Source organism: Drosophila rhopaloa, unplaced genomic scaffold (assembly GCF_018152115.1).
Source record: "Drosophila rhopaloa isolate 14029-0021.01 unplaced genomic scaffold, ASM1815211v1 contig_167, whole genome shotgun sequence".
NCBI classification, from domain to species: domain Eukaryota; kingdom Metazoa; phylum Arthropoda; class Insecta; order Diptera; family Drosophilidae; genus Drosophila; species Drosophila rhopaloa.
The window spans coordinates 5,607,225-5,634,476 of record NW_025335047.1 but is presented as its reverse complement, the minus strand read 5'-3'; the positions used below and the strand labels follow the sequence as shown (position 1 = coordinate 5,634,476).

General features: G+C 40.1%; 2 protein-coding genes across 2 annotated transcripts in view; one reads left to right on the top strand and one right to left on the bottom strand.

Moving 5' to 3' along the window:
* Nucleotides 1-4,381: 4,381 nt before the first annotated feature.
* On the top strand, nucleotides 4,382-6,540 carry LOC108052060 (putative odorant receptor 85e). The gene is made up of 3 exons (XM_017134381.1): nucleotides 4,382-5,169; nucleotides 5,598-6,138; nucleotides 6,466-6,540. Exons 1-3 carry the CDS (start codon nucleotides 4,382-4,384, stop codon nucleotides 6,538-6,540), a joined length of 1,404 nt encoding a protein of 467 aa, XP_016989870.1.
* An 8,847-nt stretch (nucleotides 6,541-15,387) lies between these two features.
* Nucleotides 15,388-27,252, bottom strand: part of LOC108052063 — a 44,741-nt gene continuing 32,876 nt past the window's right edge. The window contains 6 exon segments of the mRNA XM_044458572.1: nucleotides 15,388-16,168; nucleotides 16,170-17,127; nucleotides 20,624-21,019; nucleotides 21,085-21,223; nucleotides 23,483-23,711; nucleotides 24,281-24,513. Coding sequence (XP_044314507.1) covers nucleotides 15,662-16,168; nucleotides 16,170-17,127; nucleotides 20,624-21,019; nucleotides 21,085-21,223; nucleotides 23,483-23,711; nucleotides 24,281-24,513 — 2,462 coding nt within the window. The 3' untranslated portion in view covers nucleotides 15,388-15,661.

The following is a 27,252-nucleotide window of genomic DNA, read 5'->3' as shown; positions in this document are numbered from 1 at the left end:
TTAACTTAAAGTTTAAAGAATCTGGTGTATTCCACCCACTTCAGGGAACACATTTATTGGAGCTTAACCCTCTGACATTCAGTATCCTTATTTGTGATAGTGAATTGATTTATATATATTTGTAAAAAATTTATATAGTAATTAATAATTTATTTTTTTATACTTAGATTTACTACTTTGCATTTTTAATTGCAACACTCTAAAAGGTAAAGTTTTAAAGAGTATTTTTTCAATGTAACATTTTTGATTTAAAATTGTTCTTCCCTAATAATGAACTTTCACTTTACTATGTATATCTGTAGAAGGTCCCACGACTTCGGTATTAAATGCAAATGAAATAATTTATGGAATCGAATTAAATTTAACTAGGAAAAGTGTAACTAAAAGTTTTTCTATTAATTCAAAATTTTTTTCCATAGGGTTAACTTGCTCTCATAAAAGAGGAAATGTGTTGAGCCTGCACCTCCCTCGAGAGAAGAAAGTTTTTCGCTTGTTGTTTGACAAATTGTTTTGTTCAGCGGCCGAGGGAAATAAAAGGCAACATTTGACTGTAAAGCGGATGAGGAGTAGGTGATGTGAATGAAGTGGGTGGAGTGGGAGGTTGAAGGACAACAGGGGGAGGACTTGGCCATCAATGTGTAATGAATGTGGGCGGGGAATCGAAGCGAGAGCAAAGTTTAAAGCGCGAACAAGAGCGGCAAAAACAATGACAGGCGTTGCCAGGAGCCAGAGCTCTTCCGATCCTGTTCCTGTTTCCCATTTTCCACTTCTCATTTCCATTTCGTTTTCCGCTTTTCCATCAGTGCCGTTTTTTATACCCTTGTATAGGGTGTAACGCTTTGAACAAACAATTACCCTTTGCGGTATTTACTGTATTCGAGGTCTGCATAATCAAAAAACATCAAAAAATGTCAAAAATATACTAACATCAAAAGCCAATTTGGCCCTTCATAAACTTACAACTGGTTTAATATTTAATTAAAGAATATTAGAATGAGGATCATAGCAAAATTTTAATATGTTGATTGATATTTAAAATTGTGCGTTTTTAAATTTTTAAAAGCTTCAGAGGTACCATAGTTCATAGTGATTTTGCTATTTGCTTGTAAAATTATCAACAGGAAAAAATGTTTAATTTATCGCTAAAATAAATGCAATATATGTCTCTATATTTTTTATGTGTTTATTTGTAAGAGGCACAAATAAGAAGGTAAAGAAGAAGGTACACATTAAAATGTATTATTATGGTATATTTAAGGATCAGATTTGTTTGAAAGCAAAAATAATAATGCAGATGTGATCAGAGTGGTGTTTTATTCCCAAAGACCTGGTCCAAAATCGCTGATGCCCCTGGGTATTTTTCGGAAAGAGTATTCTAAGATTCGGCTTCCCATTTTGGCCTCACCTTTCCTCACCTTTTTGTTCAGTGCCAGTTGGGAAACTTTTGCCGTTCGCTGTTTACCGTCGCCCTGCGGCTGCAGTGGCGCATAAATTAGCAAACATGAGGCGAGCGGAGCGCGTGACTGGAGGACCTTTGGCAGAAGTGGCCCGGAACCCGCGCCACGACCCACCTGGCCACCCAAATGGCCAACTGATTGACTCACCCGTCCCGCTTTCCGCATTTCCCGCTTTTCTGGCGGCGCCAAATTAGCGATGTCCGTGTGGTCCACTCTCGCGGACCATCTGCCATCTGCCCCCTGCAACACTCAATTGCAATTACAGCATTTGGCCCCCGCCGAAAAATTGGCCAGCGCAACTAATTAAAAAGTTTGCCGCACACAATGCAATCGCACCAAGCGCCGGTGTGGCTTCAGGTCCTTTGGAATCCTGATGATATTGGTTGCAGGGGTGGCGATATACTCGCAAAAGCTCTACAAATATTTTTGCAGGTGGCGGGGAATCTATTTTATTTTCATACGTTGCGACATTTAATTAAAACGTGTGCAAAGCGAAATGAATGCACTATTTTTTTGTTAATTTTATTTTATTACTGGATTACGGGAATATATGATAAAGGCGAATTAAAATGGTAGTGTGTGTGTGTGTAAAAAAGAAGAGATTTGCAGCAAAACTATTTCAATCAATTTTTGACAAGCATGCTTAAAAAAACTGATATTAATATTTCATACCAAAAAGTTTATTTGTTTCCTTACGAGTGTTTTTTACAAAACAAATTATGCATTGGTTATAAAATATAAAAAAGTTTTTAATAAATGCACATTTAATAGAGTGAGTAAAAAATGAAATTTGATTTGAATAATAATTTTACAGTTACACTATTTTAATTACTTAGTTGCAGATATACGAAAAACTTCCAATTGAACGTTTAATTTTTATAACCTCTCATTATTTCAATAAAAAACCTCTAGATAAATAAAACATTCATTCACAGTATTCGCCGAACTACAATTTGCACATTTAGGTTCAATAGAGGAAATAAGAAAAATAAAGAAAGAAAGAATTCGATGAATGAAAATTTTCATTACGTATACGCCGCGTGTGACGGCAATTAAAGTAGCTTCTCAAATGGTGAAACATCTTGAAAGTAATTTGATTCGCTATGAGTGAAATTGTATCTCTTTCACTGTCTTCTTGTCTGTTCTTCTTTGTAATTTTCATAAAAATTATGCAGATTAAATGTGGCAGTCAAGTTTGTTTAGCCCGGCGAGTGACATTAAACTCGCATAAGGCGCATCGCATCGGCGGAGACAACAAAGATGTCTAAATAATAAAGGCAACCTGAGCTGTTGTGGGACGTCGCACAAGTTGATTGAATAAATCACAGCAGGTGAAATTCACTCGAAACAACTCTCGACATGCGTGAGAACAGGCTGACAGACTGAAAATAAAAAAAAACCGGATCGGGCCGCCTGCATACATATATAATGAAACCGACTGACACACGTAAAACGTATTGCCCAGGATTGCCGCAGGATTGCGCAGGATTCGTAGGATGAGGACGCTGTAAAGTTTGGCCATTTACAGCCCAGGCAACAATTTGGCCAAGTAGCTGCCAAGCACCCGAAATAACTCAGACATAAATCTGGGTGCCTGCGAACCGACCATTTGAGGACCTCCATTTCGCCAACAGTGTGTAACGATTTTGGGAAATAAAGTGAAGGCCCCCAGGGACTTAAATTAGTTCGCATTTGATGGTCGGCCAAAAGTTGCACACCGAACTTCGGCTGAAAGCCACCTGTCAACCTCAACCGCTCGCTAAATATTTTGTAAAACTAATTGCATGTCGCTTGGGGCTAATTAAATACCTCGGTGGCAGAACTAATTTACATGATCACGACACGCCAACATATGGCTTGGTATTTGCCACCTGCAAGGTGTGCGAAATTCACTCGGCAATTAGCATTTTCTATGAGCCATTTCACCCGTTTCCTTTCATTGAACGTTGAATGCCACGCCGCTGTCAAGGCTCTGGTGCAATTAGGCATGGGTAATAACCTCTATGGATTTCCACATTCACATTCAATAAATGCAAATTGCTCTGCTTTGGTTTTTAAGGATATTTCTGTCCCACGAAGGTCAAGTTTGACGTATTTGTTTATCGCGAAAAATCGCGTAATGGCAATTAAAGAGAAAAGTGACTGGAAATAAAAACAGATGCAATAAGCAATTTTAGTAGCTTTTAATTTTTCATTAGAAAGTTAAGCACTTGCAACAGAAAGTTGATAGACAGCTGCAGCAAATGCATTAATTAAAAAAACAAAAGAAATTGATATATGGCTGTATGCCTGGGTGTTTTACCAAAAAATGAAAATTAGGAAAAATTTCTTTTTTTTTGTGTGTTTTTAGTTTACAATTTTAATATTTTAATAATAGAGAATATTAAATATAGCTATGTAAAGAAATCATCTTCTTATCCCGTATAAACTTAATTTCTGAGTAGTAAGAAACATTCCTTTGAAACTATGTATATAACAAATAAAGTTAAATATTCCTTGACTTCAGTCTTATATTTTTAAATATTTGGGAAATTAGTCATTTTATTGAGTAATTATGATTCCCGCCCACCCAGACAACCTTCAATATTATAAACACACATAGATAAATCGCGTTAACTGTTCTTCGATTTTTTAATACAACCTTGAACCCATTGTAAATTATAATTTATAAGTATACTTCGTGTTGAAACTGAGCTATGTATTTCGAAATATTCGCCAACTTTGGCTACTTTCAAAGGCAATTAGGCATTTAGTGGGTTAATTATGGGACACGCCCAACCAGACACCTTTCCATAAAAGGGGCGAGGAAAACTTTTAAAAACTCATTAATGCATAAATTTAGGGTCCCTTAAATAGCAGTCCCGAAAGGCCCAATCAGTCCATAAGCAGTTCGATTTCGGCTTATATTCCACAAAAACCAGTCGATGGCCAGTCTTCAGTTCCACGGCAACGTTAATGCGGACATAAGGTATGAGATTGGCCTGGATCCGGCAAGGGAATCGAATTTATTCCGCCTGCTGATGAGTCTGCAGTTGGCGATGGGCATGAAGCCATCGCCCAGGTTACCCAAGTGGTGGCCAAAATGGTTACAACTGGCCGGAAAGCTCTTGGCCAAAGCATATTGTTCCATTGTGATATTTACGTCGCTGCATTTGGGAGTCCTGTTTACGAAGACCACACTGGATGTCCTGCCGACGGGGGAGCTGCAGGCCATTACCGATGCCCTCACCATGACAATTATATATTTTTTCACGGGCTATGGGACCATCTACTGGTGTTTGCGCTCCCGGCGGCTTTTGGCCTACATGGAGCACATCAACCGCGACTATCGCCATCATTCACTGGCCGGGGTGACCTTTGTCAGCAGCCATGCGTCCTTCAGGAAGTCCAGGAACTTCACGGCCGTGTGGATGATGGCCTGCCTGCTGGGCGTGATCTCCTGGGGCGTTTCGCCATTGATGCTGGGCATCCGGATGCTGCCGCTACAATGTTGGTACCCCTTCGACGCCCTGGCCCCCGTGACATATTCGGCGGTGTATGCCACCCAGCTTTTTGGCCAGGTCCTCGTGGGCGTGACCTTTTGCTTCGGGGGATCGCTGTTCGTCACCCTCAGCCTGCTGCTGCTGGGCCAGTTCGATGTGCTCTTCTGCAGTCTGAAGAACTTGGATGCCCACGCCAAGTTGTTGTCCGGGGAGTCTGTAAATAGCCTGAGGTAGGTATACTTACACAGAGAGAATCAAATGGAATAGAAGTGAAACAATGAATTATCTAAAAATATTAAATTAAAAGGGTTTCATATTAATTAAGGCTCAAGGTATCATTTATGTGGTTAGACATAAAAGTAATAAAAAAAAATTTAAAGAATTAGAATAGTTAAATTTGTGCTTAAATCAAATTCACTTAAAATCTTAATCTAGGTATTGATAAATTCAATTTATTTTATCAGTTTTTTTTTAGGAAAATTTGATTTAAAAATGAAAACAGTTTTCTTGAACAGAAGACTTTTCTCTAATTTCTATTAAACATGTTTAGCAATGAACAAAAATTAGAAATTTAAAGTATGCTCTTGATTCTAGCCTTATATTTTGTATGAACAGAATGTATTATTCTACCAATCTAATAATAGTGTTATCCTTTCAGTTCGCTGCAAAACGAGCTGTTGCTGGAGGACTCGACCAGGGAGCTAAATCAATATGCCGTGCTTCAGGAACATCCAACTGATCTGCTGATGATGTGCTCAAGTCGCAAAAATCCTGGCCAGGGGAATGTGTTCCACAGTGCCCTGGTGGAGTGCGTCCGCCTGCACCGCTTTATTCTGCACTGTTCCGTTGAGCTGGAGAACCTGTTTAGCCCATATTGCCTGGTGAAGTCCCTGCAAATTACCTTCCAGCTCTGCCTGCTGGTCTTTGTGGGCGTGTCGGGGACTCGCGAGGTCCTGCGGATTGTCAACCAGTTGCAGTACCTGGGACTGACCCTCTTCGAGCTCTTGATGTTTACCTATTGCGGCGAGTTGCTGAGCCGACATAGCATTCGATCCGGAGACGCTTTTTGGCGGGGGGCGTGGTGGAAGCACGCCCACCTCATCCCCCAGGATATCCTCATCTTCCTGGTCAACAGTCGACGGGCTGTCCACGTGACCGCCGGCAAGTTCTACGTGATGGATGTGAATCGGCTGAGATCGGTAAGCAGTTTTTATATAGCAAAAATCATGACCTTGTTTTTAAAAAAAAATTATTTTTTTATTTTCAAAGAATTCGCAATAGTTAGATCTAGACTTACTCTTCTTATTTGCGAAGTAACTTTATTATATGATTTATTCCAACCTTTCATAAATTCATTTTGAATTTTAAAAATATTATATTAATGTATAATGTATGCTAAGAGTTTCTTAAAAAATCAAAAAAGCACAAATGGTTTAAGGATTGATTTAACAATTTTGGCACTGAAACTTAAATTATTTTTGTAATTTTTCGAGGAAAGCATTGTATGTATTCTTTATATTTTTTAGGTTATAACGCAGGCTTTCAGCTTCCTGACTTTGCTGCAAAAACTGGCTGCCAAGAAGGCCGAACCGAATTTCTAAACTGGAACCGCATTCGCTCATATTGTTTGTACACGTTGTTATTTATTTTTCACATTAAAAAGAAGTCGACTAAAATGCAAATAATATTTGCGTTTCCGTCTCTAAATGTTTACTTAACATTTTGCAGCACGAGCAGATGTGGATCTCACCCACTTTCACTGCTAACGAACCTCCGCGAAAAGCGGCCTTAAGTCCCATGTCTCTTTTGCCTTTGGCTTGTCACTGATAAACAGCCCTTTTCCCAACAAATTTTGGGGGGACTTCCCATTGCGAAAGTGTTAACATTCTGCAAAGCAATAATTAGATGCTCTTTATGTGGGAGAAATGGCAAGGATTACTTACGTTTGCAGCCACATAAATTGTATTATGTTTGTAAAATGGTAAGGAGCATTGCCCACCAGCACTATATATAATTTATTGGAAACTATACAAAATTTTACCTTTTAATTTGATTTCTTGTTATCAATTCCCTTTGTTAAGTAGAGCTGCTTCAAATTGCGTTTTTTGTTGGCTAAATAGTAAATATTGCGAGTAGTATTAACTCTTGCCGAACGTAAGCCTAAAAGGCAGGGAAATATTCCCTTTGACGGGACAAAATTTGAAAGGCAGCTTATGTACCCACTTAAAATTTGGTTCGCCATTATGTCTACGCGTATCTGTTGAACAAAGTTCACAGATTTTGTAAGAAGCCTAAAAGTCGCCTTTAATTTTGCGATTGCACGTCGTACGCACACAAACTTATGGAAAAGTTTTCAACTCATTTGCGCTTTGCATTTTTCATTGTGTCACAGACACAAATACCCAGACACCCATACATAGCGAAAAGTTTTTCCTTTCTCCGCTCGGTGACTTGCTGTAACTTTGGATAAAATTGGGGGCTGAGGAATGTGAATGGGGCATTGCTACGTGTGTATTTATAGAGACTCATTTGTTTCAGTTTTTGCCGCCTACTTTGGGCGCCCCCATCGCGCTCAGATGATTACCTTTTTGTTTCCTTTGTATTGTGCTTTTTTGGTGCCCTCTCGCTCGGTTCGGTTTCGTCTGCGGAAATGCCTTTCACTTTCTCCACTTCCGCTTCCTCTCCACGCTAACTACCTTTATGCGTGTCTGCCGGAGCCAGCAGGACATTTATATTACACGATATTTGATAAGCGCACTGCACAGTTGAGCTGCCCGCCCTTTAGACAAATGTCCTGCCATATTTCGCCCGGCAAATGCCAGTCGATGTCATGGCAACGGGAAGCAGGACATCGCAACCAGCCTGAGGAGAAAAACCAACTATCGAAGTGCCCCGTTTCCATGGGATTAGCTGGAAAAATAATGCATTCAATGGCATGAGCATTTGCATCGGCAAGCGGGCAAAGCCCACAAATGGGGACTTAAGCTGGGACAATAATTGGCAGGATAAATCAAACCATCTTGAACAACTGCTGACATTAGCCGCCATTTCATCATGGGAAAGCAGATTTTTGAAAATGTTAATCAAAGAAATAAATTAAAAAAGTTAAAAAAAACTATTTGCTTCGTTTCCATTCTTATTAAAATATAATAGTGCTCTTCCTGGCTTCACCTGAGTAATTTGTATAAAAAAAAAATGGAAGTATGAAAAATACAATCCAAATTTTTGAAAAATTCCTTTGTAGAAAATTGACCTAAAAGCTGCTCTTCTGCCCATAACTTTTGTTGCTGACATCCGATTTCGAAATGGCATACTTTAAAATGATTGTGGTTTAATCCTCTAAAAATCTGTAAACTTATCTTGGTTAGTAATTTTGGGTCGATTTTTCATAATTTTTACAATGTAACCCCTTTCTAAAAATGGCCTTGCTGAAAAGTGACCCAAAAGCTGATCTTCTAAGCCCATAACTTTTGTTGCAGGCATCCGATTTGAAAATGGCATACTTTAAAATGATTGTGGTTAAGTCCCCAAAAAATCTGTATACTCATCTTGGTTTGTGATTTTGGGTCGATTTTTGGTCATTTTTACAATGTATCCACTTTCCAAATTTTCGAAAAATAACTTTGCAGAAAAGTGTCCAAATACTGCACTGCTAAGCCCATAACTTTTCGTACAGAAATCGGATTTTAAAATGGCATATCTCTAAATGATCCTGGCTTAATTCTCTAAAAATCTGCGTACTTAACTTTTTTTTTTTTTTTGGGTCGATTTTTCGTCATTTTTACAATGTAACCCCTTTCCAAATTTTCTAAAAATGGCTTTGGAGAAAAGTGGTTAAAAACTGCACTTCTGCGCCCATAACTTTTCCTACAGACATTCGATTTTAAAGTGGCATATCTCTAAATAATTGTGGATTAAACCTCCAAAAATCTGTGTTTTCACTTTTGTTTTTATTTTTGGGTCGATTTTTCGTCATTTTCAACAATGTAAGCCCTTTCCTAATTTTCAAAAAATGACTTTGCAGAAAAGTGACCAAAAATCTGTACTTCTAAGCCCATAACTTTTTTTACAGACATACGATTTTAAAGTGGCATACTTCTAATTAATCGTGGCTTAATTCTCTAAAATATTGTTTCTGAATGGGTTTAAAAGGTTTCCCTTTGAAAGAATGCGAATGGTCTTTATTTTGTTTAAGCCCATTAGCCTTGTGTACAAAAAACTAATTCGATTTTAAACCCAAGCTTCTACTGAGTGAATTAAAGTTGAGTGGATGAATGAAAACTAAATTTCCTCCCAGATCCTGTCCGTCGTCCTGTCAGTGTCCTGGCAATGGGCCAACAAAAACTGTCTAGAGTGCCCGCATAGAACTGACAGGATCTAGCCACTGGCATTGCTGTCAATATCCCACCAACACCACTCCGCCTTTCAACCGACAACTTTGAAGTAGTCTCGTGAAATTAAATTAACACAAAGGCATGCCGTGTCAACTTTTTCGGCAGTCAACTGGCGGTATTTTAATTGAAAGCAATCAATATGGGATGTCAGCAGCGGCATGCCAACTCGCACTCAAGTTTTTCTTGGGGAAAACCGGGCTGGGGAAATTATCATTTCAAAATAGCCTGTTTGATTTGACGCTGATTTTTGATGCCTTGAAACCCATTTTTAGATTATAAAAAGGATGCTTCCTAGCATTAATAAATCTTCTTAAGTAATAAATTTGTTCTTTAAATTTGTTCTTTACATTTTTTCTATTAATTCTTCATTAAATTAATTATCAAACATCGAATATGAAAGGTGGCACAAATTTATAAATATAATACTTTTCATTTAAAATTTGCCTACCTTCGAAATGTATTAAGCAGCAGGTGGGCCTGATCAAATGAACTCTGATTTAATTCACACTTCAGAAGGGAACTTGTCAAAATGGTGTTGCTGTCATCATTTTGGGGGCGGTAATCGAATCAGAACAGCCTCAACTGTTGATGTCAAAGAGCTTGGCCATTTTGGTGTAATTTCATTATTACTTCATATTACATTTGCATGCTGTCACATTGAGACGAGTAATTCTGAATTTCCGAGCCTGTTTGCCTCTGAATTGTGCAACATGTCGCATACGCAATGTCAAGGTAAATAGGGTTTTGTGAGTGCGGTTTTGTCGGGTTAATGCTGTCACATAAATTGTAAGCGATTTAGCCAACGGGTTTACGCCTGTGGTCGGTACAAAGGACTCCCTCCAAGTCACACACACACACAGGCCGAAGCAAAACAAAGACGCATATAATTTCCCATTAAGGAGAGCCGTGTGGGTGGTGAGTGGATATCCTTGTTGACGGCTTCCTTACCTGCTCGGCAATTTGTCAGGCAAAGATAAATGCAAGCTTTCGGTTAGCTGCCTGCAGCGTTACCCTTTCAATGTCTCAGTTCTGATCCCAATCCAAGTCTTAGAAACTTCCTTTTAAAAAAACTAAAGATCTCCGGATGCTTATTATTATTTTAATTTAATTAAATTTTCCATAAATGTCGGGAATAATGAACTAATGTTTGAAAATGACAGTGATTACGTATTCAATTTCTAATCCACTTAATTGGGAATCCTACAATAACCCCCAAAGGTTTTAACGTCTCTTGTGCAGGGGACTTAAGGTATGCTTTTTAAAATAGCCTTGAATTTGGTAATGAATTATTTGGTCTTGAAATATTGGTGCATACATTGAGACACTCTTATAAGTGAATTCAAAGCCGCCCACCAATATGTATGCTGTTGGAATGGGGATACACTGAAATACATGGGCTTGTTCTTCTACCGATGGCATCCTTTCATTGTCAACGCCTTGCCATTTGATTGTGATTCGGCATAATGTGGCCATAGTTTCATGGGCTCTTGTGGAGCCCTTAGTCTGTGTGGGCAGGCTTTCTGCCGCAAAGCGGCTTTAAAATGTTGCAGAATTGCATGGCACTTTGGAAAAGGCAAGGCATTGCAATTCAGCCTTTTGTGCTGATGCAAAGAGCCAATCGAAATGGCCATAAAGTGCGCAACAAGCGACATGGAGCAGCATCTGGGCCATAAATCAATGCAATCAATGTACACAGTTCTCATGGCAGGTGGCACGATTTCCCCATTTCCCTGCTGCGATACGTATATACATACATATGTACGATGGCTGGTCCATTTGGCAGGAAGACGAGATCTGCAGCAAGTGAGGCTTTTCATACCCTGCAGTTCGACAGAAACTGCATACAATTTGTTGGCAATTGAACATAAGGACTGCGAAATCCTGTTACACAATCAGCCTTGGCATTTAAGGGAAGTGGCATGCAAAAGGTGATTTTAGGTTCCACTTTTAAGGCATTTATGCAAAAGGATTTCTTTTGTGAAACATATTTTTATTGATGGCTCACTTGCCTTTGTATCTTGGGATTTAAATCTAGCGATTTTGTTTCCTCTGCCTTAAGTAAGTAGGTGCAAATAAATATTAATCGCCTTTTCACATTTCGTAGGGTAATAATTGGTCGATTGCCCCAACTTTTGTCTGTGTTTTTATTCGCGAAACAAAAATATTTTTAACGCCAACTGCGGGTTCACTTTACTTTGTTGTTTCGCTGATATGTGCGACCAATAAACAAACAAAAGTGAGTGGTTTTTTCGCTCGCCGCTTCATTGTAGGCTCGCAGATTTGAGTGCAGGTCTACAGCCGCCATTCTTTTTCGCAAACCGCTTTTGCATTCGAAAATATTTACGAAAAAGGAAAAAAGACTATTATTACCCGCACCTTTGAGCGCAGACATATGCAGATTAAAAGCGCATGAAAGTGCTTCAGAGTTTTGGGGAATGCTTTCCATTTTTTACCGCCCACCCAGAGGCGCTCTTGGCCAGAAATTTCAAGTTGGCGGCGTTGTCGCTTTGCACAGAAAACCGTTTATTATGGCATCTTTTTTCTCAAGTGAAGGAGACTTTTTTTCAGCGAACATCAAGGGAAGTGGGCAAAGGGCACAGGGAATCCATTAAACAGCCCCTACGCTTTTCTTCGCTATTTTACGAGCCCTTAAAGCTGCAAATAAAATTAAGAGACGCTGAGTAGTCGCAATTTTGACTTTGCTTTTTTTTTACGGTTTTTTGGTTTTCTTTTTTCTTTGCTTTTCCTCTTGCGACTTTGTTGGGGGATTTGCTCTGCGTATTCCGCGAAAATCTGCGGCCTCTTGATGCACCAAATTTGTGCGGCATTAGTGTGCATTAATTTGTCAAGTGGCGGAAATAATAATTATTATCACTTAACTTGTGACGGTAATGCAGCAAGCTCAGTTCTGTTTGGTTTGACGCTTGAGTGCTGCCCACACTGCAGTTGAATGTCACCCACGCTGGTCAACTGGTCGTATACGCAATATCGCTTGAGTGGGCACAACGTGGGCGGCGCAAATTCAATTGGAATGGCAGCTGTATCAGGGTGTTTTTCTATTTTTGCTGCATCCTTTCAAAAGCCCTCAATTTAACTGGGATTGTGGCAAATTACCCAGCTAATTATTGTCAGGACATGTTACCTTGGCATTTAAAATGCAAAACTTTACAAGCAAAACATAGATTATATTAATTTGCTTTTTTTAATGGTCTGAAAAAATAATGCAGTGGCTACAAATATACACATACTTGCCTGCCAATAAGTAAGGTACTGCACAATCCAGTTCGCTGTTTAATTAAGTGTAATTTCATAAGGATATCAATGCGTGGGATTCATCTGAATTATTTGTATGGTGTTATATGTGGGTTTCCTGTGAGTTTTTAAACCTTTTTTACTCCCACTTTTTGCACACTTATTGCAGAATACATTTTTTCAATAAAACTCTGTGGCAGGCAATTTATGTAATGCACATTTAATATAAATCAAATACAATCAGAAAACATTTGTACAAATCATAATACATTATAGCTAATATGTTTCACATATTTCTTTATCTACGATTCAGTGTCTTTGACTTAGGTTAGGAAGGATTCGCTATGGCTATCATAAAATACACACTTATATATGGGGATATGTCATTTCGGGCTATTTAGACTTCCACTTTTAATATATTTATTGGTATTTATCTGTCTCGGTGATAGCAATTTTGATTAATTCAGCTTCTTATGGCTAAACATCTATGTAAAACACGCAAGCAACTTGAACTTGGTTTCGGGTTATGTGTTTCTTATTTCTTTTACAAATTCGAAAGTTTCTCAGTATGGAAACCATAAGTTTGACCCCATAGAAAATGCTCTCTGTTACCCATTGTCCAGTTTGGAGGTGTGTAATAGTTAGTTTACTATCGTAAATATGTCCCATCTGTCTACAAATCACATAACATCCCGATCAAGCAACACAGCAGTCTAAACTAATCAGGGCACAAGCTTGACGGGCTCTTCGACTCCAATCACTCCCTTAAGCTAAAAACAAATAGTACACAACTGGTTATTTACAAAGAGTTACTTATTCCATAGATCAGTTTAGGTATAGAGTTTGCATCCGCGGAATGCCACTCCTTATAACTAGGACTACTGGTAAAAGCGTTTTGTCACAATGCTCCCCTTTCTTGGTTTACTTCATAAACCAATGATCAATCTACAATTTACAGTGTACTATCGTCTTAGTAGTAAGTGTTTACCATTTAAAACATCGATTACAAGTTATATTTAGTTTGCCGTGAGTTTGTCTTAAATTCGTTTTAAACTTATGATATTGTGAAATGGTTCTAGATCTTCTATGGTTCAGACAATGGTTTAATCCGTGTTGAGTATTTGCTACTGTTGTCTACGCTATTTTCTTTCAATTACATTAAAAGCTCGGCAACTTTTTAATCAGACCAATAAAGCTAGGAAAAGTTTAGTTTATGGTCACAGAAAAGTTCCTTACATTGGTACTTGAGCTTCAACATTTCTTAGACTATTTTGTGATCAAGAATGGCTGCACCTTAAAGTTTCCGGTTTCAGCACTGAAAGTGATTTATAAAACATTTAACAAAGATTAACATATATTGTCCTTTTTATGGAAACACCTTAAAAAGACAACTATTCTGAAAGTGTAGAAATTAAATAGAGAAAGAAAATCTGAGAAAGTTTTTGATAACCCACTATTTGCTCTCTCGAATTTCATGAGTAAGAAATAAGTTTTTGAAACTTTTCAGGGTAATCTGGCTGCTGTAATGGATTTCCATCTGCTAGTTTTTTATTTCTTGCCCCCAAACGAGCATATGTTGCCGAATCAGCGGATGTGGAGGTGATAGAGGAAACGGACGTGGGCCTTTGTTGTTTGCCCGACGGCCTGCCATTAAAGTTCAATGAAGTTCCCCGAGTGCGACACTTTGCGACCCAGGCGCGACCTGCCTCTGCCAAGGATTCAATGAAGTGGAAAAAATATTTCCGCCGGCGATAAAATTGCTATAAATTTCCAAGTGCCACGGGGGTTTCCTTATGTCTGTTTTCAGCATTTTCAGCCCACGTCGCCTGCTGTGCAAATGTTCGTTGGGATGATGGGGGCGCTAAAAATTTGTCAGCAAAAATGGTACAAATTTTGCCGGCTGTTTGTGAGGTGTCATCGAGACAGGCAGGTCCTTTGAGTGGCTGCCACTAATGGCGTCATTACCTATCATTTGCCCCCCATCCAAAACGCGAACCGCTCATCTGGGGCTTTAAAACTTGGCAGCACATTGGAAACTTTCATCCGGCTTTCGTTATTACAGTTGGCCTCTTGTTGTTTGATGTCCTTCAGCCAGCTGCTCCGACTTTTCGTTTTTTTTTCTTGGCCCCAGGATTGTACCTCCTGGCCACTGGGATCCTCAATTCACATCCTCATCCACATCCACATCCTGACCGTCAAATTCTTACGTGACCAGCTGAAATTTTTCATTTGGCCACAGAAATAAAACAAAATGAATGAACTTTTCAAATAAAAATAGCAATCTAGTGGGCCAAGAGCATTGGCAACCACACGAACAAACAACAAAAGTCACAAATTGCCGTGGATTTGTGTACGTGTCGGTTACTTTAATGGATCCCCATGAAATTCTTTATGCATTTGCGGGTAGGAAATTTGCCATAAATTTAATGCATAATTGCCAAATGCCGAAACAAAATAGCGTTTATCGATTGGTATTTGCAAAACCAAAACATTTAAAGAGATTGGCGCAAAGAAATTAAAACATTTTTGGGTTTTGCAGGCGGCATTAAATTCTTAAAATGCAATAAAAATGTTTCCCAGTCTAAAGTTTTTAGAATTAAAAAAGAGTACCTGGGAAGTTGGAAAGGAATTTACTGAATATTTTAGATATCTGCCATGAGTGCAGTAGAGTTTAACCGACCACTCAACAAAGTTAAATGGGTTGCCCAGATTATGTTATTCCAAAACAAACATTCCACAATTAATTGCATCCTCACCGTCTGTTGAAAGCCGAGGGAAATCGTAATTCGCAGTGGGACCACAAGAGGATGCCATTGTCTGCGCCAAACTTAATCCCAGACCCTTGGCAATCCGGCGGGGATGAGAGACTCCAAGCCGATCCGGTTCTTGGCCACGTGTTTTCGATGGCATGCAAATTGAATTTGAAATTAATTAGAGGCACATAAGCGCTTAAGCCCCAAGGACACACGTGCAAGCGGTGGAGTGGGGGATATGGTATTCATCCCTCCGAGATTGCGTATACGACACGTTGTGCGGTTAACCGCAGGCGAAATGACCGTTTGTGTTGTCTTTGCATTTATATACATACACTCTTTTTAAGGACACCCCGCACTGGAGCGCTGGAATCCTGAAAGTCCACACTGGCGCACTTGTGCGGATTCGCCTTGAGTTTTCCCGGCTTGACGGGCGTCTGCTATCTACTCGGTCGCCAGGCACTCGTGTTGGAATACCTGCAGAGCAGGACCTTCTTGAACGCCTGCCGGAACACCTTGTTGAAGATGGTGTAGAAGATCGGGTTCACCATGGAGCTGGCATAGCCCAGCCAAGTGACCACGTCGAAGACCCAATGGCTGATCCGCTCCTCGCACTCCGCACACACGGTGGGCAGGAGATTCAGGACGAAGAAGGGCGACCACAGGATCACGAAGGTGAAGAACACCACCCCCAGCACCTTGGTGGCCTTCTGCTCCAGCCGGATGATCCTGCCGTGGCGGGAGGAGTTCCTCGAGATCACACTGGAGTTCCGCGAGTGATGGGATCGCACTGTCTGCTGGCGCTGCAACATGCAGGGCGAGGATGTGGTCCGTCCTGGCCTTGCCACCACATTCACCCGCCCCCTGATAGTTCATGTTCTGGTGACTCCTCAGCGTAGCCGATCTTCTCAAGGGCGTGGATGAAGTGGAGGCGGTGGCCGTTTTGGTGGGGGTCAGCAGGAGGGATGTTCGCACGCCGCCAAAACTGCTGCCCCGCCTGCGATGTCGACTGGAGTCCCAGGTGACCACCGAAGCGGTCTTCGAGATGCTCAACTTTCGTCTGCCAGGACAGGGTGTTCCCGGGGCCGCCAGATAGCCACTGCCGTCACTCTGGACCGTCAGGGAACTGCCCTGATTGTGGGCCGAGTGTGGACTCAGGGTGGAGCCACATGTGGCAGGAGGTCCTCCTCCTCCTGCTCCTCCGCCTGCCGATCCACCCGTCATGCCAGCACTCACGCTGGAGGTCAGCGACTTCTTCTTGCCACCACTGCACATGAGCAGCTCCATTTCGCTGGGCGAACTGCTCACCGCCGTGGTGGTGGTGGTCACCCGGAAGGCGGATGAAATGATCTTCACCTCCGCCGTTTTCACACAGTTCTGGAGCGGTCTATCCCCGAAATACGGACAGGTGCAAACGGAGGGCAGCTGTAGGTAGTCCGTCTGGTGGTCCTGGCCATTCGCATGACACTGCTTTGCGTTCTGCGGTGGATCCAGTTCGGTGTCCGAGTGGCAGATCTTGGTCTTCGATGGCGAGTCCTTGTGCCGCGCCCTCTCATCCTCCTCGTCGTCGTCGTCATCGAGGCTCTCCTGTAGGGTGGTGTGTCGTGGGTAGAGCGCATTCTTGGGCAGACTATTATGGCGCTTGTGGCGACGCAGCGTGGACGTTGGAGTGTCCAGATCCTCATCGGCATCCTCCTGCCCAGAGCGTCGATCTCGTCCTGGAACCGCGGACGAAGCCCGCCGTCGGTTTTTATACGCCCTCAGTCGCTGGGAAAGCTGCGAGAGAGTCCTGAAAAAAAACAAAGTGGTATTTAATATGCAAATTAACGTATAGATCTTGTAATTAATTATGTCAACTCTGACATCTTTAGTATCTCTACACTTAGTTTGGCTTACACTTATCATCATTAAAATTCGATTTAAGCTTTCAATAAAGAGAATGTTTTTGATATAATGATATTTAGAAAATAAACCCTTTAAGCTGCCTGATTAGGTAAAAGTAATCGTCAATGAGAAAATCTAAGCCGATTTCTAAATTGAGCAGCTGCCAAAACGGATAAGTCAGAATATATCACAGTATTTTAATAAGCCGATTGGCAAAAATTTATATCAAATTAATAGGAATACATTTAACTTCGAATTTACTTAAAGCAATGCAAAGCAGAGGGACACCATGTGGTTTTAATAATGCAAGTATATAAATATGGTGGTTTTAATAATGCAAGTATATAAATATGTCAATGTTACACCCCACCGATTTATTGATTTACCACCCATTCCGTGTCATTTCTTTGCCCGTTGAAATTTATCTCCTTCGGCGTTGTACATTTTTAATTAAAATTGCGCAGCCAATTGGCAAAACTCTATTCGAAGGCAGGGTGCCAAAAACAATGCAGTGAACACTCGCTAACAGCAATTGAGGCAACAGCCAGCACGCTTTGTGGTCAGCTCGTTTCGTTCACCTGTGTCGTGGCACGCTGCGAAGTAGGCAAAATTTTTTTTGTTTGCGCTTTGTGGTCCACCGCCAGCCAACATTTTTTCTTAGGGCTTTTCTTTTCATTTTCACTGCTGTTTGTGGTACACTGAGAAAATGGATATTCTTTTTGAGGTGGAACTGGAATTTGGTTTACTTTTTGTAAACAACATTGTTTTTCAAAAATGGGCAAAAATGTTGAAAAGCAATTTGATTAAAACTCGGAACTTTATTAAATAGTATTTAATAAAACCCAAATATGAAATGGTTTCATTACCTACTTTTAATTTAATTTAAATTCTTTTATTTTATTTCGGATTTATTCTTTCTAGTGTTGAGAGCAGGCTCCTTTCTTCAGCTCATTTTGCATTCATTTTAATAAAGCGCATAAATTTCCGAGCTGCCTTTGCGGTTTTTGTCTTACCGCCCGTTTGCCTTGCATGCAAATGCGCGCCAACTTTATTTGGCCAAGACGGAGGGGGGACGATGGGGGCGTGGTTAGCTGCTAATGAAGGCGTTAGCTGACAGGAGGGCAAGTGGGGGTGAAGGGCAGAGCGCAGGGGACGGAGGAGGCTCGGGGACTAAGACGCTGGATAAGGATGTCAGCTCATTATGCATCCTTCGCGTTTTTGATTTGTTTGCACGAGACGTGCGCATAAATTGAGATGCGTTGGAACAGGGCTAAGCAATGGGGATATGGCCAACTTCTCATTATGCAAGTGTAACAAAGACGCGCTGATGCCAAGTTTGTTATTGTTTCAGTCACAAAGGCATCAAACAGCTGCCAAGCTCATCAGGACATGGCTGGAGGCTCGCTGGAAAATTCATTTGGGGAGGGATTTTAAGCGGAATCTGAATCTGAAGCCATGTTCTACACACTTCCGCCGTCATTGTCATTATGTGCGTGAAATCCCGAAAATTAGAATACTTGTGTAGTCAACATCATTTGTTAACTTCCCTGCATGAGACGACAAATTGTCCAACAATTAAAAGCCACTCGACTTTGACCCCGTTTCGTTTCTTTCGTTTCATCCTTTGCCACTTTGCATCCAATGCGCACAAAAAGAAGCCAAAGCCGAAATCCATTTTATTGATTGTGCAAATTCGTTCAACTGTCAAACAATGTGGCAGATATGAGGCACAATACCCAATATTCGATCCAGTCAGTTCGATGAAAAGCGCACAGTCACAGATATATGATATATAAACGTGAATAAGGAATTGTGCAAAAAGAGAAGGTCTGAAGAGGATAAAATGTTCAGTCATTTCGTGAGTTGAGCTGCCTTTTATTGGAGCTTAAAGGCAAACTGGTAGTTTTAAATATTAAAGTTCAAATTTAATTAAATAAATAAAGCAATAGCAAATGTTATGAAAAGAGTTACAAGCATTTAAATGGCATTAAATACAAATAACATAAACCTGATTGGAAATAAATGTAGTTAAGAAATGCAAAATTAATGATAAGATAAAATAATTTTCTTATTGAAGTTTCACACCATTGCTTTTGATTTTGAATCTAATTTTTTATTTATTATGTCCACCTGACTGCCCATTAACATGACCATCTTTATTCATAATCCAGTCGAACCATGCTTTGATTTCTTATTACATTCTTGAAAATATAAAAATACTCGCTTTCCATGATTTCAATTTTTTAATTGAATTTCAGGGCGCATCTCTTATCCCAACATAAGCCAGTCGGCTAAAATTAGAAAATTAATGAAAAACACATTTAAGCAAAAGGCCACAGTTGACGTCGACGCCAAAATCACTTGAGCGGCTCGAATGCCAAATAAAAAGGCAGTACCTCTCCTTTTGCCCAAAAAAAAAAAACGAAGAGAAAAACCATTTTGCACCGACAAAAAGGAAAACGACAACGTAAAAAAAAATTAATTATTACGAAAAATTTCACAACAAGTCGAAAACGGAAGGACAATAAAAGGCAATGCTAAAAAAATAAATGGAAAAGGAGAAAGTAAACGAGTCACAAAAAAAAGAGGACTCGAGGTGAGCAGTTGCCTTGGCTTTTGGTGTGGTCAGCACACTTGGCCTGAAATGGGCACCCGGGCCCAGAAAACTCGGACTGGGACTCGAAAACCGGCTGAGACTGCGACAACAAAAGGAACAGCGAGTGACTAGAAAGGATCACTCTAGCAAAACGGTTTGCCGGTCGCAGCTGTTTGTCCTTTTGTCAGGCGAAGGACCAAGGAAACTTCACGTTTTTCCAGGTACTTCGCAGGATTTCTTTCACAAAACACACAATTGTCTACGATTCTGCAGGGGCATGGCAAAATGTCACTGAAACTTGCGGGCCGCACGGAAAGGATAAAGTTGAATGAATTTAATTGTCTGTGATAATATTATTTGTTACAATGGAAATTCTGGTTGTTGCTTAAATGGGGAACAAATTTAATTATCCTTTAGCATCACTTTACAAATGTAGGAGGGTTTAATTGGTTTTTGGCAGTTTCTTTTAACTCTAGTAAATGCTAAGTGATTGTCAAGTAATTTAAAAACATTTTAATTTAATATTCATTTGTCAATAAGTGATATTTGTAGTTTAATTATGGACTTAAACATATTGTGTATTAAACACTCTTTTTAAGAAAGCAAGCAGTACATTTTAAACACTCTTTGTAATAAAGCAAGCAATACATTTTTAAGATAACATTTGAACACTTTAAAACAAATATAAAATATCAAATGTACGCCCTTATTTATTTTCTTTATAATGAGAGCTAAAATAATCATTATAAATTGCTGAAAACGATTAAGGCTATTATGATTCAAGGAAATCCCGCTTAGGACTTACCCATCACTCTGCTCGCCTCCCATGCGACTGCTGGCCAAGGAGTTCCGGGTGCTCTCCCGCTCTATTCCAAGCGTGGTGGTGGACAGACCGAGGACTGTGGTTCCCTGGCGACCCTTGGGCGAGGTCTGCTGGTGGTAGACGCCACCCGGCTGCTGGTGGTGATGATGATGATGATGTGGCTGGTGCGGCTGCAGGGCGGAGGCGTGGTGGGGGGCGTATCGCTGGGGACTGCATGGGTATTGCAGCTGCAGGTGATTCGATATGGAAAATTCGGATTTGGTGGGCGAACCCGTGGTGGACGAGGAGGCCACCGACTCCAGGCCACGGGATAGCTTCAGCATCTCGGCTCCAAACTGATGCAGAGCCGTCATTGTCGTGGGCGTGGGTTCCTTTATGCTACAGATACAAATAATATATATGGTAATTTACATACATAACATTAGCTGGCGAGGACTGCTTACCTGGAATCGGGCAGCCAGAGCTCGTGGTTGTCCAATGTGCTGAGGTCAGTGTCCGTGGAATTGGCGGAGTGGGCGTGCAGCACTGAGGAGGCGTTTCCCGGACCCGGCTTCAACAGACGTCGCCAGGTGCATCGGCGTTCTGCGGAGCACGAACATGGGTTAAACGGATATACAGTTTCCATTAAATTGCAGTCAGCCCATGAGTGCACTACAAAAAGTCACAAATGCGCTAATAAACTTGCACGAGCACACACACACAAATGCCCCAAAAGCACGCGTACACAGAGAAAAACAAATAATTCAAACAAGAAAAATCAATCAAAACTAAATCTACTTTTACAGACAAATCAGAACAAATAAAATCAATCGAAATGACATCTATTTTTATTGGATAATCATTTTAATAAATAATTTGAATTAGTTTTAAGTTAGTTTTTAACGTCTTCACAGCATTTTAAAAAGGCACTTAAGATTTCAAATTTTAATGTGTAACTTAAATTATTCGAATAAGTAAAGTAAATTTACAGTATTAACCCACGCCGAGGTGCAATGTAAAATTATTTGCCCTGAAGACGGTTGCCGAAGTGCAACCGAAATATATTGGAAATAATAAAAAATAAAAATTAAAAACTTTTATTTAAAACATTTTTCAATTGTTGACCTCGAGCCGGAAAAACTCAAAAAATTTAAACATACATCAAAGGTCGCCTACAAAAAAAAAAAAAAAAAAAAAAGTAAATTTACAACTTTAAAATACATTTTTAATTACTGTTTGTATAAATAAAAAAAGGTTTAATATTTTGATTAAGCATGGAAAAATCTTAACTTGATGGTATCTTTGATATTAAGATATTTTTCTCTCTGTGCTCCTAGTAAAACGAACAATCCAGCAAATCCAGCTACGTGCCTGGCCCAAATGCGGACGCTTTACAGCAGAGATTTGGCTTAAAATAACTGCCCAAATCCATGGCACCCATACAGTAGCACTGGCACACCCATAGCTGCACACCCACACACACACACCCTAAGCCGAGGCATCAGATCCACTCAACCGAATCGGGGACACCGCGTCCTCCAAGGCGCCCCTAAATTCTCGCTTGAATCCATCGAATTGCCCTGCAGTGCTTGCGATTCAGCTGCAGTCACCAGTCCATTAAATATTCCCCGTCTGTATTGACTTTCGGCATTCTCGGATCTCGCTTGTCCCCGGAAAATTACCCCCGAATCCCTCTGGGCCACAAACCAATCGAATGAGAAATGGGAACAGTGCTGAATAAATTCTGCGGGCAGACAAAGGCATTAAGACCCACTTAGTTATGCTTAAAATAAATTGAATCTGGTCCATTGAATTGCAGAGAGATAGCAGAAGCAGAGGACGCTGAACTGTTTTAGCTCAAAGCTCAAGAGCGGGGTTACCTAATAACCATCAGAAAAATAAGGATGTATAATAACTGGGTTGAATAAGTAAGTACCTTGATGGGTAAGAAACATATTCAAAATTGTATAGATTATTTCAAATGTAAAAACAAATTTCACTTGGTTAATAACTGTGCTAAATAGAGACTTAATATATTTACGACATCACATTATAAATAAATATCCAATCTACACTTTTTCCATTTAAATCAACCGAATAAATTATAAAATATTTTAAACTAGACAATAAAAAGAAGTGGATAAAAAGAAAATAGGTTTGTATCCACATTCGACCATATTTTAATCTTCTATTTCATTTTTATTTTAGAAATATACTATAGATTTTAAAACTATTATCCCTTTAAATGGCATTTTTAAATTTTTAGAAAATCCCCTCCTCAACGAGGCAATAACGAGCCCTCGTTGAAAAGTTGAAGCTTAAAACTTCGGTTTTAAAACTAGTTGAGCACTACAGAAAAGCTCTTACAGCATTACAAGCCATTTACGTTGCTGGCTTTCGATTCATGGCAACGTGGAAATTAGCTATCTACACATATGGGCCGGATTTCCCACCTATTTGTAGTGTGTGTGTGTAGGTGGGTGGGCGGAATGATGGTCTAGAGTGTTTTCCCATATCCACCCAGTTCAATGTCGACGGCAATGTCGATTTTGTGTGCATTGCTGCGGCTTAGTCGCACTTTGGGCCCCAAAAATCTCTGGGACACGGATTCAGGGGAGTATCCGGCACATGTCTCTGCATTGTTTGTCTAGTGTTGTCCCCCTTTCAACACATCCCCCTCTCCCCGCCCCCCTCCATTTTCACCCTATTTCTGGAGTGCCATCTAAAGTTCTGAGTACAAAAAAAGTGCAACCGAGAATGAAATGCAAATTTTAGGCAAACTGAAAATCATATTAAGCTGCTGCAGCTTTTCGTGGGCACTTCTGTGTAGAAGGAGAACGAGATGTGGTAGAGTAACCTTACCCAAGGCCGGGGCCTGGCCAAGCCACCCACTCGCCCATCCGGGGGTGGCGGCTGCCGTCTGCTGGCCACCGCCCAAGTTCTGGCGCTGCCGGGCCAAAAGGCGGACGGTCAGGCAATATGTCAGCAACATCACGCCCAGCGGAATGTAGAAGCACACAATGGAGCCGACCAGCTTGTACACCGGATCCGGTATCTGGCAAGTTCCATTCACCAGCACCGAGGCGTGATTCTGGAATCAAATATCAGATACAGATAGCGAGGCAAAGGGGATGGAATTAATTTGTGTAAGTAAAGGACATATTCACAAAATACTTAAGCATTACTGGGTTAACATAGTCTTTGTTTTCAGCATCTATTCACACAAAGTGTGTATGCATCTGTTTATCTTTGGACTTTAATTAATTTGTTAACATAGAATATGAACATTTTTAGTTTACAAAGGGCTTATTGACATTTGTTTCTCCTCTGATTTTGATTATAACGTTCAAAAGAGTAACTAAGCAAAATGAGAGATACGTTTTGTTATTGATGAATTTGATTTGTTATCGGATTTTAAGTACGTCATAAAAGCATAAATAGAATTTTTGTTTTTTTATTGAGGAATATTTAAATAGTTGTATCCTATCCAATTCTATGTCTCAATGCTTTTATTTAAGAATATTGGAATTTAAAAAATTTCAATAACTTTTTAAACGATATAATGTGTAAAGTGTATGATTTAATTACATATTGGACTTTTATCATTTATGCTAATTAAATTATATACAATTTAAAATAACCCCTGAAACAATGACTTACCTTGGAATACATCAAGCTCAAGGGCAAGCTCATGGCGATGCTCAGGAGCCACACGAAAACAATTTTAAGAGTGACTCTCCGGCGTGTTTTATTCCGGCCAAATCTCATGGGGTAGCGCAGCGATAAATAACGGTCCACGGAGATGGTGCACAGGTGCATGATGCTGGCCGTGCAGAAAAGGACATCCAGGCAAATCCAGGTCAGGCAATGCTCCGAGCCCAATGGAAAATATCCTGCGAAAGACGGAGTTCTCTATTGTATTTTCCGAGCTTGTAAATATTTCCTCCCCCGACTTATGACTGTATTAAGTGGCTGCAATTCTGTCCACCTATGTGTACCCAAGATTTACGATTTGGTTGGCAACAATGCAAGCCCCAACTGTCGCCTGGCCATTTTTATTTAATACTCCTCCGCTTTTTTCGCCCATATTTTCCCAGGAGCCCTCGCTTCAATAGTAAGCTGCCAAATGATATTTCACCACCCCCCTCCCCCGCGGGGACTTATGCAACATATTTCAGGCCAACTGGCCCATATATGAGCGGCTATTCCCGATGCTGTGGCCATCGTTTTGCACAGCTGTTGGACGTCATAACTCAGCGCGCCACTCTCGCCCATTTCCCATGAAAGTACAATTGTGTGGGCACTGGGAAAAATTGTATAAATTAAGAATTTCTCTTTTGTTTTATAAAAATGTAGCCAATACACTAAATCTATCGTAGCATATGAGAAAAAGGATGAATCATAAAAAGGGAATAAATTTCATATTCGTACAAAATGTTTTTTGGAATTTAATATTTAATATAATATTATTTTTTCAATTCATAGCTGAGCTCGAGTGTGCTTTCTTCTTTAAGAATATAATTTACAAATATACAAAAAATTTAAGTATTGCAATTTTTTGCTCAGTCTAAAAGTTTATCTCGATTTTTTCTCTGTGCAAATAGGTTTGTTTTTCGAGCGGTTAGAGGTTGCCCACCCAGCATATTTGGTGAGTGATACTTGTGTTTACTCTGTTGTAGCGTGTGCCCTGAGATTTGGGCGCGGGATTTGTGTCCAGAATCTGGTCGAACACAAATCTGGTGAATATCTATTGCCGCTGGGAAAAGGAATTCCTTAACGAGCAAGTCGAGAAAAAATAAGATAACTCCAAGGCAAAGATGGATCGATAAAAACATGGCGGGAAAACAAAGTATTTCTCTGTAACGTCCAAAAGGTACTTATCTAAATTATTTAAGTATATAATACTTTAAGTCAATTTTTACATAAACCATATTCAATACAAAATACAAACATGAAACACAACAAATTGTCCTTTCACTGGTTTCTAAAAATGGAAACCATTTTCTTAATAAAACCCAAGTCAAATAGAGATACTAAGTCAACATTTTAAATTGCCTTAATAACGTAGCCATTTCATACAATTTTCCAAATCCACTTTACTTTAAATGAAAAGCCTCTAAGGCAGAAGCATCTGTTGAATGCCGCGGCTCTTCTTTTTCGGAAACAACCATAAGGATTTGTTTATGGTCTGGCAATATTTTCCAACCCCCTATTTCGCGTCCATCAAGCGCTCAAATTGCAATAATGCTGAGCCCCCAAGTCCGAGGGGAAAATGTTACAAATGACACGGTCATTGGGTTTGGCTGGCAATAGGCCCGTCCCAGACCATTTGGGCCGTACCGTAACTAAAGTGTCAATAAGATCAATTTGGGCAGCAGACGGTCAACGAGAACCTTTAAAATGGAACAAATTTATTTAAGCTGAAACCTGAAAGCCGAAAGCAAGTTAAATTGAATAAAAGCTGGCGGTGACCAGCCAAAAAAAAAAAAAAGGAAACTTGTGAAATATTTTTTTTCCGGGAAAACAGCAAACGGAACCTGAGATTGGGTTCTGTCTGGGATGGTTTCTTGGAACCTCAGTGTCCCGGTTCCTTAGTTTCCCTTTGAGGAGCAGGACAAAGCTTTTATTTGTGTTTCTGTCTTATTTTTTTTTTGTGTTTTGTAATGCCGCTTTTCTTAGGGAAAGCATTTCAACTTACAAATGCGAAACAAATTTCAAACAAAAGCGCAAAACTTTCCCGTTTTCCAGTTCCGCTGCCAAAGTCAGGGTAAATAAATTTTTAGCTGATTTCTTTTGTGTGGATTCCGCTTTGCATGGGGCTGAAATGGGGCCAAAAATGGGGCGAGAGGCCCAGTCATAAAACTAAACTGAAACACAAATAGCCGACGAGCCTGATGACGAGCAAAGTTGGCAGGAAAATGACTTGGTAAATGAGTTGAAACTTATTTAATTTGTTGTAAGTTTAAGTGGATATAAAGGCGGCGGCGAGCGGAATGGCAATGGGAAATAGGGTCCAGCTAATGATTCGGTTGTTTGCCAAATTGAGTGAATGACAAAACAATGTCTGGTGGAAATAAAAAAAAACCCGTCCATACAAAATGGAAGATATATGTATGCATACCCACTGACAACATAAGCCTTTGTGCGAGCTACCATAACAAATATTTGTATTTTTTCCGCGTTGCTGAACCAGGCAAACAATTGTGGGGCAAAAAAATCTGGTGAAAATATGATGATTTATGAATGGAATTCTGCGTGCTCCCACATGTGTGTGGCTGTTTGTGCATAAGCCTTTGTTGGACTTCCCTACTCTGGTTTCTGTGGCGGCATCGATTTCAATTTTAGTTTCAGTTCCCACAAACAGCATCCCCTCATCAATTAGATACAACTCTCCTCAAAACTGTTTGCTCAGCAAACAAACTTAATAGGAAGGAAATGACTGGCCAAAAGGGTTTGGGTAGTTATTCCTCGGTTAACCCATTACGACGAGTTTATTTTGGGATTTCGCCGTGAAAAACAGATTAAGAAAGAGGAGTTCCCCAACAGAATTTTAAGGTCATTAGGCAGTGTATTTATGAGTCAGTGAATTTGGCCTTCACTGATTAGTTAATTACAAAGTTTATTTTCAAATT